The sequence below is a fragment of the Triticum aestivum genome, chromosome 7A (genome assembly GCF_018294505.1).
Source record: "Triticum aestivum cultivar Chinese Spring chromosome 7A, IWGSC CS RefSeq v2.1, whole genome shotgun sequence".
NCBI classification, from domain to species: Eukaryota; Viridiplantae; Streptophyta; class Magnoliopsida; order Poales; family Poaceae; genus Triticum; species Triticum aestivum.
Window position 1 is genome coordinate 231,728,208 of NC_057812.1, and position 14,855 is coordinate 231,743,062.

At 46.3% G+C, this 14,855-nt stretch overlaps 1 protein-coding gene across 3 annotated transcripts; it reads right to left on the reverse strand.

Moving 5' to 3' along the window:
* Window positions 1-869: 869 nt before the first annotated feature.
* On the reverse strand, window positions 870-5,019 carry LOC123151244 (uncharacterized). 3 transcript variants are annotated; one of them, XR_006475559.1, is made up of 5 exons: window positions 3,394-5,019; window positions 3,000-3,116; window positions 2,294-2,373; window positions 2,109-2,195; window positions 870-1,534 (listed from the first exon to the last, which is right to left on the reverse strand). XR_006475559.1 is itself a non-coding variant. In XM_044570989.1 (5 exons), exons 2-5 carry the CDS (start codon window positions 3,518-3,520, stop codon window positions 1,431-1,433), a joined length of 435 nt encoding a protein of 144 aa, XP_044426924.1. In that variant the 5' UTR covers window positions 3,521-3,561; window positions 4,372-5,004; the 3' UTR covers window positions 870-1,430. The 3 variants fall into 3 exon arrangements, 2 of the variants coding, with proteins under 2 accessions (XP_044426924.1, XP_044426925.1); XM_044570989.1 differs by lacking the exon at window positions 2,294-2,373 and having other exon boundaries at window positions 3,394-3,561; window positions 4,372-5,004; XM_044570990.1 differs by lacking the exon at window positions 2,294-2,373 and having other exon boundaries at window positions 3,394-3,561; window positions 4,193-5,004.
* Window positions 5,020-14,855: the final 9,836 nt, after the last annotated feature.

A 14,855-nucleotide genomic window follows, 5' to 3' on the forward strand; every position in this document is an offset into this window, starting at 1 on the left:
GCTGGATGGCGGGCGGCTGGATGGCGGGCGGCTCGCAGGGGCTCAGGGCGCGTGAGCGGGTAACGGGTGGAGTTGGCGGCAAGGAACGAACGGGGGATGTGATGGGTTTCGAAGCGGAGGGGTTTATATACGCTTGGTTTCGGCGCTTCGCCCAACGGCTAGGGTGGCCTGGTGTTGGCTTCCTGCTGCTAATTACATCTTCGGTACACTTTGATACACAAATTGATTGCTCTCCAGTGCAAATTGACTCTGCATCAGCCACGCGGGATGCCACGTCAGCTCGAGGCACTTGGCCGTTACCCGAACATTTGCGAAAAAAACCTCCGATGCATGCTGAAATTACTTCACACGGTCCCTGGCGTTGGAGAAACAACCCCCCCCCCCCCTTCTCCAACGCACGAAATCCCTAACCATGTTGTGGGATGCCACGCATCGGCTCGAGGCACTTGGCCATCACCCGAACATTTGCGGAAAACCCTCCGATGCATGCTGAAGTTACTTAACACAGTCCCTAACGTTGGAGAAACAAACCCCCCATCTCTCCAACGCACGAAATCCCTAACCATGTTGCGGGATGACACACATCGGCTTGAGGCACTTGGCCGTCACTCAAACATTTGCAGAAAACCCTCCGATCAAGGACTTCCTCGTCCAGCAAGTCCTTGATCGTACGAGGCTATGAGGGAGCCGCACGAGGCTCGGAGCAAAAGCAGGTTTGGTCGTCGCCCTTGCCTCCACAGGGATGGAAACGACTGGCGGCGAGGTCACATTGGGGTGTCATGGTAGGGGTGCGGCGAGTTAGGCAAGGTCGGGGATGGGCTTCGACAAGGCAGCTAGCTCGGGTGCTCAGAGTGGGCATACGCAAGAGAGAAAGAGGAATGTTTTGTAGCATTAACATACATAAAATTTTCTGTCTTACATGAGATTCTCTACCACCAAGCAAATGTACTAGCATATACAATGACTCGGCTCCATTACTCTCTTCAAGCATAACTAAGTCATTACATAACATACGCTATATACAATACTCATAATCACACTATTCATTATAGTGTCCTAATTTATGCAACCATTGCTCTGACATCTTGAGTTTCCAGTGTACTGCAAAACAAGATTTTACGCTCAGTGATAGAGAAATCACATTATATAGCCTTATCAGCAAATAAAACAAGCTCATTGCTGTTCGAGCTTTTTCGAAACCACTTCTATGCAGAGTCATGCTACTGCTGCTACTTCCCCTAATCCTCGTCGTGCTGCTGCCTGTCTCTCCTCGTTAATAAGATATTTTCTACTCTATTAGTCAAGTCACAGTTGCAAGATCAAGTATCCCACAAATCAAGTATCCCTACAAAATCTACAAGCATTTTGTTAAGCTAAATGCTAAATACTGCAATACACACCATCCCTACAAAATCTACAAGCATTTTGTTCTACTGGACAGCCAAGGATTTCCAAACCAAGAGGGTTGAAAGAATCCAGCAACAATAGATGATCAAGCAACAGCTCAGGTCCTCGGCATCATCATCATCCTCGCCTGTTGCAAACACAAGCAAGCAGTATTTATTTCTCGTCTCATCACATGATACATGCCTGCTGCTATTACTTAGAATCAAAGCAATCACAAATCAATCACATTCAACAGATGGATTCTCGTCTCACTACAAACATGCAAAAATACAAGCAGCATTTATTTCTCTAGTGAAATACTCCCTCCGTCCCTAAATATGAGACGTTTTCGGAATTCAATTTGAACTGCAAAAACGTCTTGTATCTAGGGACAGGGGTAGTACATACAAGATTCTCCTCCCTAATGAAATACTTGAACAGAGGGGTACTAGTAGCTACTACTTGAACTGAAAACTAAACCTACAGTTGCCAACACATCAGTTTGAAGCTAATGAAATACAAGATTCTCTCTCTCAAGCCTCTAGGCAATTTCATAGACACGCACAGTTAAGCTTTTCCATACAGCCACCTTGGCACCTCACAACTTTTATCTAATTTGAAACAAAAGCATCAAACCTTGCACTCAACCAAACTTCTAAGCTATTTGAAAAATTGAACACATCATTCATCAGCAAGAACACAAGAATTTCTACACGACTTACTTGATGAGAGAAGATGGTCCGCCAGCAATGCACCGTCGACAGCACAAGAATCACGAAAGTGTTGGCCATGGTCATCATCGTCCAAGGCTAGTCACACAGAAGCAAAAAACACATAATCAGAAATACTGGGACAAGAGGGAGGTTTCTCGATTCTTTCCATTGGATACAATCAACAGAAAACTTACAAATAAACAAGTACTTATGAATACACATGATATAAACAATTCATTCCAGCAATTCTCTAGGAGTGCAACACGTCACATCACTGTAAACAAAATAAAATAAGCACCCATTTGTTCAGCTATCATAGCAAACCACACATAATCATACAGCAAGAGTGAAACAGTGAACTATTGGCGTTATCCTTCGTAGATAAAAACTTAATTAGATTCAAATGAAAAGAATCTACGGAAAGATTCTCCGGCATAAACTAAAGCTTTGCACGGCCACGCCTTTGCTTCCTAGAAGTTTTTGGTGAACCATTACTCTCATGATCACTGTTACTGCCATCCTAAGCTCAGAAAAGATGTCCATATTCAGAAAAATTCTTGATAAATGCAATAAAATGATATAGCATACTGACAGACAACTTTTCTAAACTGTAAACTCGCAGGACCACTTTGAATATCTTATTATGGCAATAAATCAGTTTCAGTTGCTTGATCAAACACATGAATGAGTTCCAAATCCTGACTCTCACATTCACTAATAGCATTCTACAACAGTTTCCTTCAATTGGCAGAACAGGAACTGCAAGAGCCTAGTATATATGCACAGTGATGTATGAAAAAAAATCATAGATAGAACATTTATACCATAGTATATATGTCAACAATTGGGTTACCAAATTAACAAGAGCAGTTCCAGCGGATCAACTCAAAAAGCAATTACCTTGCTTATTACCGGTAAAGAGCATGAAGGATGTTGGGAAGCTCCGGTGCTGTGGTATCCAGAACACGTCCACGTAGAGCCCCGGGTTGATGATGACCAGCTTTGCCCTATGAAAACCTACACGTACAGATTCACAATGCTATCAATGTCCATCCAGCCACGGCGCGCGAAAAATCAGAGTTCAGGGAAGACAAAATCTTTATATATTAAAATCTGGAATACCATGAACTCGATTTCTCAATATGAACAAGCGAAACTCTATTAAAATCTGGAATACCATGAACTCTATTACATTTATATATTTCTTCCATTCAATTGATAGCATGCAGCATACATATCTTAAGACAGTTTAAATGCAACACTTTTCATCCGAGAATTCAAGCATCACACGGACCTCTAGTTTTGTCAGCCACAATCATGCTGAGCTCAGAAATACTTCGTGTTCTTCTATTAGAACCGATAGAACATCCCCAGCCTTGTCCTCTGCTCCAGGGTCGAAAATACAAACATAACATCCTCATATAGAGCAGGGAGCCCCATTAAAAAAAACCTCTTCTCAACCCTGCCAAACACAGTATCCAACAGGTCAGGTGTGGCACAACCCTGGCATAATACTGGGGTATGACACTGTAACAAAGGTGGAAGGGCAGCTCAAGGCACCAACACAAACAAAGGATATAATTAAGAAAGCTGAGCTCAAAACACAGAAATAAAAATGCCTTGCAATTATAATAAGAAAATAATGAACCCATGTAATCTATGAAAGAAGGGTAAACTGTAGCTTCATATGCAGCATGAGGAACAAACGACATCACACAGAAATCCCAACAAAAAATCACTTGAGCACATAAATTACACTGTCAACCAATAGCTATGTCTCTACAGCAGAAGGTTCATCGGCAGGTAAGGCACGAACAAATGATACAGATAAGAAAGCTGAGCTCAAAAGGGGGAAATCAAAATGCCTTGCAGTTACAATAGGAAATAATAAGCACATGTATACCTTACTTAAGAAAGCTATAGCTTCATAGGGAGCATGAGCAATGACTGACATCACACACAAATCCCAACAAAAATATCACTTGAACACATAAATTACGTCATCAACCGATAGCTCTGTCTCTACATCAGAAGGTTCATCGGCCACCTCGGCAACTAAAACATAACACCACTTTCAAATCCTAAACACTCACATTCACCAATAAACTTCTACAGCACATTCCTTCAAATTTGCAGAACGAGAATTTTGCATCCACAAGCATAGGGTTAAAATGGATTCATTTCCACTAAGAGGCGTCCCTGCTTCAACACACAGAGAAATTGGGAAATAATTGAAGGAGGGACGGAGGTTTGGTGAGTTAGCGGCCCTGACACCCGAGGAGGAGGCTGCCATCTTCTTGCTGATGAAGCCGGCGCCGGTGAAGAGGAGCCCCTTTGAGCCTTGATGTAGTCGGCTAGGGTTGGGAGCCGCCTGCATCGGGGCGCCGTGGATCCGCGGAGACCCAACGGCAGATGCCCTTGATGTGGTCGGTGGGAGCTGAGAGGAGCTCGAACAGCAGCAACTAGACGGGGGAGGCCGGAGAGCCATGGCCGCCCTGCTCGATCTGGCAGAGAAGGTGAGGGGTGTGGTGGGGGAGAGAGCAGGGTCGACGGAGGGGTGTGGTGGGATGGGGGAGACAGGTCGCCGGAGGGGTGCGGAACGAATCGGAAGAGAGAGAGGGGAGAGGTGCACGGGCGCGGCTGTGGGGATGGGGCCGGCCGGCGGCGTATCTCATCTGGGACCTCCTGCTCGCTCGATCCCCCTCCCTCTTCTCTTCTCTTCTCTTCTCTTCTCTTCTCTTCTGATCTGATGAGGAGGAGGGGAGGGGAGAGGGCCGAGGCCATGGCCGGCGGCTGCGGCGAGGTCTGAAGGAGACTGGGCGAGGCCATGGTCGGGGGGACGCGGTGGGTGGCGGCGCTCTGAATCGGGAGGGAGAGCAGAGGAACCTGGCTGGGTGTTTTTCTCGCCAAGAGCCACCTAATTGGTCAATCATCTTCTCTCGTGGATCGATCCCCACTTTGAAACGATCTCAGCCGTCGTCATGATCCGACGGTGCATAGATGCCATCGACTATCGTGAGTGAGGACCGGGGGAGATGGGCCAGACCGAGACTGCCACTTTCAACGTGTTTGGTAGTCTTAGGGAAGGGGAAGGGGAATTAGTGGTGGGAGTTGGCTGTGGGGTTTAGACATGGGAAATAGATTTCTAGTCTCACTCCCTTGTTTGGTGATTGAAGGGACTTTTTCGTGGGAATTTGACAGAAAAACTAACTAAGAAATGGGCCCACCGGTTAAACTCCATCCCTACACATGCGGAACGCGAGCAATGACCATGCCAACAGGTTTTTTTCTCTCATTTCCCATTCCCTCCCTCAATTACCAGCCCCCCACCAGGTAAGAAATAAGGGGGAGTTTGACTCGTAACTCCCTTTCCTCTTCCCTCATTAATTCCCATGTCCTCCAATCAAACAAGGGACTTTAAGTGCTGCACCCACCTACTTCCCATTCCCTAATGCCAATTACCCCGAAACAAACAGGCTATTTGGGTTTAGGGGAAATGCTACACTTACGGACTGTTTCAGCACCGAAAGAGTTACGGACGGAAGTGTAAATCTGTGATTGGTTAGTGGAGAGATTAATGAGGAGCACACACGTTAGCCTATAACCTCACTCCCGCGGCCTATGCCCCGTAAGTGTAGGATTATTGTTGGGTTTAGTGTTGTTTCGCTTCGGCTGGGTTGGGTTGGTTGGGTGTATTTCTCGCCGAGAGCCACGGATGGAGCTTCCTGATTGGTCGCCATTGACCCCCTCCTCTCAAATAAGATGCAAATTTAAAGATGTAAAATTGTACATCTTTAAAATATGTTTTTTGCATCTTCAAAAAAGTGTCGACTCCAACAAACGACGCAAAATGGAGATGTAAAAGAGCAACTCCAATAGATGTTGCGAATGAAGATGTAAGATCTAAAGGCTTCGAACTACTACTTCATTTTAACATAGTTCAAATTACTACTCCCTCCGTCCCATAACGTAGGACTTTTTTATACTAATATAGTGTCAAAAAACGTCTTGCATTATGGGACAAACCTCACCGGACGCTCATGGGTGCTCCCGCGCAAACCTCACCATCGCCGCCTCGTCGCTATCGCCGGGACTGACGAGAATGGCCGGCCTTTTCTTCGTCTTCTTTGTCGGAATCTCCTCCATTCGAATGCCATGCATCATGAGCATCTCCGCATCCGCCCAGGTCTCGATCTCCGGGAAGTTGAGGTCGGACTTTGGCCTTTCGGCATGCCAAGTCGTAGGAATTACTCACTCCTGGTGGTGAGTATCATGAAATTGGTGATGAAGAAGGGTTGGTGATGACAATGGCGATGAATCCTCCTCTCTGGAGCCCTGAACGGACTCTAGATCTGGCCTCCCGATGAAGAAAGGAGGTGGCGATGGCTCCGAATCGTAAAACGCGATGAAACTTCTTTTCCTTTTTTTTCTTGCGGAATCTGAATTTATAGTGTTCCGATTAGGGTCAGCAGAGCCTCGTGGGCCCCACAAGCCACCAGGGCGCGCCCAGGGGGTCGGTGCACCCTGGTGACTTGTGGGCAACAGGTGGCCCCCTCCGGTGGGTCTTGGCTCTAGCATTTTTATATATTCCACAAAAATCACCAAAATGTTTCGTCCAATTTCAAAAACATTTATTTCTACACAAAAAATAACATCATGCTAGTTCTCCTGAAAACAACGTCAGTCCGGATTAGTTTCATTAAAATCTTGCAAATTACAGTCCAAACTAGAGCAAAAGTGTTTGGAAAAATAGATACGGCGGAGACGTATCAACTCCCCCAATCTTAACTCATTGCTTGTCCTCAAGCAATTCAGTTGACAAACTGAAAGTGATAAAGAAAACTTTTCGAACTCTTTTGTTATTGTATCCATATATATGCTTAAATAGTACCCAAGTTTCAGCAAAGATCATGAATAACCATGCAAATGATAACTCTTAGAAATTATATTCACTCATATCAATGGCATAATCAACTAGCGAGCAATAATAATATATATCAAATCCCAACGCTTTGTCAAAACAATCATGATATAATATGACAACATGGTGTCTCACTAGCCCTTTCTGAGACCCCAAAACATAAATGCAGAGCACCTTCAAAGTTCAAGCAATGACTAAACATTGTAATTCATGGTAGAAGAGATCCAGCCATGATGCACACAATATTAACTACACACAATGCATAAGAATGACAATAGTGCTCTCAGGACTGGTGTTTGTTTGAGAAGGTGATGACTCAACAATAGAAGTGAAATAACATAAAAGTAAATAGATGGGCCCTTCGTAGAGGGAAGCAGGGATTTGCAGCGATGCTAGAGCTCAGAGCTTAAATCAAAGATAAATATAATTTTGGGAGGCATGCCTTTACTGTCAATGTTACGACTGTCGTGGTTTTGTCACGGCAAATGTCCTCGTGAAAGGACTTAGTCGTGAGGCCATCGCCGTGAGGTAGTAGCTTGAATGGGGTTATTCGGAATCGAAAGACAAGGGTTTACCCAGGTTCGCCCCCCCCCCCCCCTCGACGGAGGTAATAGCCTACTTCCTGCTTGATTGATATTAATGATGATGATCTAGATTACAAGGGTGCGACTTGGCTAACTTAGTACTTGAGAGATCATAACTTGGTCTTTCTGCCTTAGGGGCTCCCCCTTATATACAGGTGGAGGCCCTGGGCTTATAACAGAGTCTGGGTCGTATTACAACCCGTGACTTAACCAGTTTCCTAAATAAAGAACTACAACGCCCTTCTGACGATGAGCCGCCGCCTCAGGTGTTAGGCCATAAGCCGGCCCACTTGATGAGTCGCCCTGAAAGCCTTGAGGTTGTCGCCACAACTTAACTCAAATACTTATCTTCTGGCCCACCACTGGATAACCCGGCCCTAAACGGGTGGGTCATACCGTGGGGTTATATCCCCAACATTAGCTCCCAGATTGATTTGACTTTATTCATGTCAATCTCAAATTAATTCTGGGTCATCTTCCTTCGGATATTGCATCATGGTCGACTCATAAATCCGGCTTATGAAACTTCCACACTTGTCATTTTTTCATGTTTGTGAATCATGATGTCATCTTCCGAAAATCCACGAGTTCCAGCATGACATCATAACAGATCTTTGTGTATATCTATCAATCCCAAAAATCGAGGCGTCCCTTACTCAAAAAGTTACTGCTCCTCCTTGATTTTCACACCCACCTCTTCTCCTTCTTATTTTCATTATAAATATGCCCGAGGGGCTCCTTTTTCACTTTAATCTTTCCATCCATGTCGTGATTTTGTCACGGCAGATTCTCTCGTGAAAGGACTTAGGTGCGAGGCCATGGCTACGGTGATTAGCTTAAAGGGTTTGAACGAGACGAGAGACACGAGTTTTCCCAGGTTCGGCCCCTCACGATCGAGGTAAAAGCCTACATCCTGCTTTGAGTTGTATTGCTTGAGTATCGATTACAAGGGAGCGGAATCGCTTAACCTCTAGCTCTGGGTTGATTTAACTTAGATTTACCTGCCGCAGGGTCTCGCCTTTATATACGTAGGTCGAGGCCCTAGGCTTACAAGAGTCCAGGTCGGGTCATACTCCGTGACCGACCATGATTCTAAATCGCCTTGCCTTGCTAGGCAAGTCGTCGTCGGGCCGCTCACATCTCTGGGTCTCATGCCATCTCCGGGTCTTGGGCCTTCATCTGGCCCATTTCGTAAGCCGCTGTTGGTGTCAAAACCGGCAGATCTCGGGTAGGGGGTCCCAAGCTATGTGTCATGGATCGATGGGTGACAGGAGACAGGGGACACAATGTTTACCCAGGTTCGGGCCCTCTCTATTGAGGTAATACGCTACTTCCTGCTTGATTGATCTTGATGAATATAGGGTTACAAGAGTTGATCTACCTCGAGATCATATGTTGTGGTCTAAGACCTAAGGGTATGATGAGTAATGTCATAATGATCTAGCCTATCTATCGACTAGCCCGACCTCGGCTTATATAATGTACCAGAGGCCTAGAATAACAAGAGTCCTAGCCGAATACGCCGGTGGGGAGGAGTCCTTGTCTTGATCACCAAGTCTTGTGGAATCTTCCTCATGCATGTCATCGGCTGTCCGAACTGGCCCATGAGTATACGGCCATGTGGGTCCTCGTCCCAATCTAACTGATCGGGAGAGACGTGGTGAGTACCCTCTAGTCCAGGACACCGTCAGTAGCCCCCTGAACCGGTCTTCAAGTTGGGGACGCTCCCTGATTCTTCCAAAATGTTCTTCATCTTTGGTCATCGGTCTTGAAAACTGGTTCAACAAATCATCTCATCTTCAATCTTGAGGATCGTCGAAGTGAATCCGAAGAGTTTACACATCGGGTATCCGAGGAGCCCCCTTAAGTTATCGGCCTTTATCAATGCCTTGTTATTTTTATGCCACGCCTCGGGTTTGAAGTGTTGCCCATGCGGCGGTGTCCTCTTGCATCCGAGCTCCAACGCCGGACCGCATTCGAGGTATGTTTTGCGGCCGAGCACCAACGCTGGACCGCTTCCGAGCTCCAACGCCAGAATGTATTCGAGCTCCAACGCCGGACTGTATCCGAGCTCTAACGCCAGACTATGTCCAAGCCCCAACGCCGGACTGTATCCGAGGTGTCATATATCACCTTGGTTCAAAAGGTTGAAGGTGTTCAACCGAGCTTAATTCTGGAAATGCCCTCCATGGAGCCAGCCACTCGCGCCCGAGCTTTATGCCGAACTGCTTCAGAGGTGGTGCACCACCCCGACTATGGGCTTATTTTTTGTGAATATTTTTTATTGGTGCAATTTATTCTCTGCCGAGATATATATCCAGTAGCCCTTAAGGTGTGTGTTGGTCTAAAACCCGAGATGCACTTGAAGGATGACATAAGACCGCTGATCCCAGTAGCCCCTGAGACTCAGGTTGATTCACAAAATCGGCCTGAGGATCAAATCCTAGCTCGACAAAATACTTTGGGACACAAAAAGCGGCGTGCTTAGTCCTCGGGACTTAGGTTGGGTGCGACCGACCAACCTGAGGATCATAATCTCCTCGGAAACTGTATTGCACTTAAAATTTTCTGCATTGAATAGGCAATGCAGTAGCCCCCGAGACACTGGTCAGGTGGCAACACTAGAACAAGGGATCAATGTGCCCCTTTAATATTTATAAATAATGATATGCCCGAAGCCCAGTAGCCCCCGAGCCTTAATGTGGGCACGGGTGGCCGAATTAAGGATCGATATCCAGAGTAAAATCACAAATTATGCGTAATGACTCTATGTATCCCAGTACTTTATATCATTAATGCTTGGATCCATATTGTACAAAACTTTGATGATCGACCATTGGCTTCAACCTCTTCGGCCAGTAGTTGAGGAGTGTTTTCCTACTTTATAGAGCCACTATAAGGGCAAAGATTTATGGAAAACAAGGCAATCCGGCCATACGCTTTTATAAACAAAGGTACATGGAGAGATATGTTATATTACGTTTTAATGTAAGAAACATCTTCCAAAGAGAATAGTCCCGCTATCGGTTCCTTTCTTTGGGTCGTCATGCTTATCATGATCATGAAACCTCACCTCCGATCAACGTGGGAGGAAAATATTGAGGATTTAGTTCGGGGAAAGTTCCCGAACTCTATGGTATTAATGAACCAAAATTTGCACTTTCGTCGTTGCCGACCAATGTGATCCTTTAAGATTGCTAGCTTTCGGCTTCACCCAGTCCGAGGTACTGATTCGGATGACCAGATAGTAACAATCACAGAGGTGCTCCCTTTACCACCTATCCGAACAATCGAGAACGTAGGGGTAAGCACAGGAGCCAGGCAACCCAGCTTGGCCAAAATCTGAAGTCAAATTGATGCATATTTATGGCTTTATAACGATGATTACGGAAGGCGGCCGTTTGTATATTGAATACAAAGGCTGATGATATATGTTTATTTTGACTCCGTTGCGACCGTTTATCATTTGAAAGTGGCCCATCATCGGCTTCCACCCACTTGTAGATGCTATGCAGGGTGTTTTCGCAATAACAAAACAACCCTTAGCCGACGTCTCGGTGCCCGGAGGTGGTTGTGTTAGCGAAAACAAGGCAATCAGATATGCGGGCTTTATAACTTTCACTTAGTCATAGGAGCTTAAAGTTGGGAGGCCAGTTACTAGCCCCCCGGTTAGTGTTCGGCGACAGCCGAGGTCAAGCCGTAAACACTTCGGCCAATGTTATGACCGGCCTGTCATTCGCAGTCATCAGATCCCTGACTAGTTTACGCTTATTGTGACAGTCAGTTTTCGGCTTTCACCACTGAGGTGCTTAACCATGCGAGCTGGAAGCACAATCGCAGTGGTTCTCCCTTTGCACACCTAGCCGAACAAAGCGGAACGTAGGAGGCAAGCATAGGAGCTGGGCAACCCAACTATTGACCGAAGACACAATTCGAAACCAATGCATATATAGCAATATCCGAGAATGTTTTTGCCGAATCTCTAAAGGTGTTCGGCGTTGCACTACGAGACTTATGCTGGAAACACACAAAATAGTTTAAAAGTGCCATATGCTTGGAAAACCAAAAAACTTCAGTAAAAACTAGACGTCCGAACTAGATCAATTGTTTGGTGCCAAATCGAAAATTGGTCTTTAAAAAAAATTATGCTTCTGTCGTGCTTTAACATGACGCATCCGATCTCAAGACTTCAAGCGGGTTAGCCTACAGCGTCAAGCTCCTTATCCCGAAGGCGGAGTGCTTCTCCGAGGCCAGTTTAGCGAACTAAACTCGAGCGGCTTTAGAGAGAAGCTAGGTTATCCGGCTATTGACCATACACTCGAGTCGAAAAAGGAGCGGTAGAGAAAGACTTTGCAATTACCAAGAAGAAAACACATTGACTATAAAATGGCTCATGTAAATTTAAGAGCCCAAAGTCATTCCAGATAACCTCAAAGCAGCCCAATCGTGCCAGAAGAGCTACTATGATAGTAAGCACCACGATTTGGCTTTCAAGATCGGAGATCATGTTTACCTCCGTGTCTCTCCTATGAAAGGTACTCGTCACTTCGGTATCAAAGGGAAGCTTGCCCCTAGATACGTGGGACCTTTCAAGATCGTCAGCAAGAGAGGCGATCTCGCCTATCAACTCGAGCTTCCTTCAAACTTTGCAAATGTGCATGACGTGTTCCATGACTCTCAGCTCCGCAAGTGCTTCAAGACTCCTGACCGCACCGTCAACTTCAAGGACATTGAGCTCCAAGAAGATCTCTCTTATCGTGAGCACCCCGTGGCTATTCTTGAACAAACTGAACGCAAGACTCGCAACAAGTCAATCAAATTCCTCAAAGTTAAGTGGTCACACCATTCCGACCGTGAAGCTACCTGGGAACGCGAGGATCACCTCCATTCTGAATACCCGGCGTTCTTTCAGTCCTAGATCTCGGTACGAGATCCTTTCGTAGTGGTGGAGTGTTGTAACACCCCGGATATGATTTACCCAATATGTAATCCAACTCTTGCCGTTTCCGACGTTAAGTTATTTGTTTTCTCGGGTTCGGGTTTTTGTCTCCGTGTGTTGTTGTTGTTGTCATGCATCTCGTATCATGTCATCATGTGCATCGCATTTGCATACGTGTTCATCTCATGCATTAGAGCATTTTCCCCGTTGTCCGTTTTGCATTCCGGCGCTCCGTTCTCCTTCGGTGGTCATTTCTACCTTTCTTTCGTGTGTGGGGTTTAAGCATTTCCGGATTGGACCGAGACTTTCCAAGCGGCCTTGGTTTACTACCGGTAGACCGCCTGCCAAGTTTCGTACCATTTGGACTTCGTTTGATGCTCCAATGGTTAACCGAGAGACCGAAAAGGCCTCGTGTGTGTTGCAGCCCAACACCCCTCCATTTTGGGCCAAAACCCACCAAAACCCTCTCCATCATCTAGAGCGTTTGATCACGATCGCGTGGCCAAAAATCGCACCTCATTTGGACACTCCTAGCTCCATCTACCTCTATATAAAGGCCACCCTCTCGAAATTCCGGATCTTCCCCGTCTAAACCCTAAAAAAATCGTCTCTGCCGCCGCCGGACACGTCCACCCTGGGCGGACGAAATCGCACCGCCGCCCGCACCAGTGGCAGGCTGCCACGTGGCACCGCCGCCTGTCCCGCCGCCGGCCCGGGCGAGCCCGAGCCGAGCCCCCGCGCGGCCCGCGCGCCGGTCGCCGCCACCTCCTCTCCACGCCTCCTCACGCCGCCGCACACCCCTTCGCCGGCCGCCGCACCTCCTTGTCGCCGGCGACCCCGGCTGCGACTCCGGCGAGCTCCGGTTGCCGCCCCCGCCGTGCCCCCCGCCGCACCGACGCCGTGGGCGCGCCGCCGCACGCTCCGGCGAGCTCCGGCCTCCTCCTCCCTCCTCGACGACCACGACGCCCGGCAAGTCCGACTCCGGTGCCGGCCCTCCCAGGCGAACCTCGTAGAACGCGCCGCCGCTACTGTGCACATCCAGATCCAGATCGGGATCGGGTTGACTTTTTGCCCGAAACCCTAATTATTTTGCCCTTGTTCATCGCATCATAACTTTGCATCCATAGCTCCGTTTTGGGCATATAGCATATCAAAATGTTTGTCCCAGAGAGCACATCATTTCATCTCATTGCATCGTTTTCATTTGAGTTCATCTTGATGCCCGAAATGCTGTTAGAAGAGTGCTATTTGAGATAATTGTCAGATCTGCGACTCCAATTAGATATTTGTCATTTTTGCCATGATTTTTGTGTGCATGATATGCCCCTGAGATCTACATGTGTTTTGTTATATGTTTTGCCATCTATCCAGAGGTGCAACCCATGTATTTTTGTGATGTGTGTGGTGACTAGCATGAGCTTGCAAAGTGGTGCATTTGTTATTGCTGATTTCAGGGACTTAGCATTTCCACTAAGTCCTTGACCTATTAATCTCAATATGCCATATGTTCATGTTGTTTCCTAGTGATCCGTGCCTCTTTTGAGGATGTTTAGTAAGGATGTTTTGTTAATCTTGTAGTGCTCTATCCATCCATGTCTTTGTTTGCAATTATGGAGCACCCTAGCTTGAGTCAATCGAGCTCTACTTTTGTCATTTCGTGAATCTGGGCAGATTGTCTACTTGTTATCAATTTTGCCGAGGATGTTGTAGTTGATCCGCGCATGCTATGTTATTGTTCTTGCCATTTCTAGCTTATATAATGTGTATTCTTGATGGGTGTATGCTTAGATTGTCATGATATGCTCTGTAGTGAGTGCATCGAGATCGTAAACATGCCTACTTAATATCTGTTTCAGCATGCTCCAGTTTTCACTAAGTCTGTGATCTGTTTATGTTTTTGCCATGTTCACATGCTTGCAAATGTATTTTCTGATCCCTTTTGACTTAAGGTCACTAAGGGACTTTTGTTAACCTCTTTGAGTAGCTCCATGACATGCTTACTTTGCCATGTTCAGGTCCTATAGCATATAGTTTTCATGCTCCAAAGAGTGCTATCTGATCTGAAATTCCAGACAAGTGTTAATTTCACTAAGTCTGAAATCTATTTACCAAATGCATTTTTGCATGCTTGTTTGAACCTGTTAATGGATGAATTGGCCGTAGCTCAGTGTTCCTATTTTGTTAAGAATCATGAATGGATCCCTGCCATGTATTTTGTTGTTATGTTTTAGTGTCGTAGCATGTTCATCTTGTTGCATTTAGATGGCTATTTGCTGTATATCACAGACCGGTGCCATATTTGAATCGCTTGC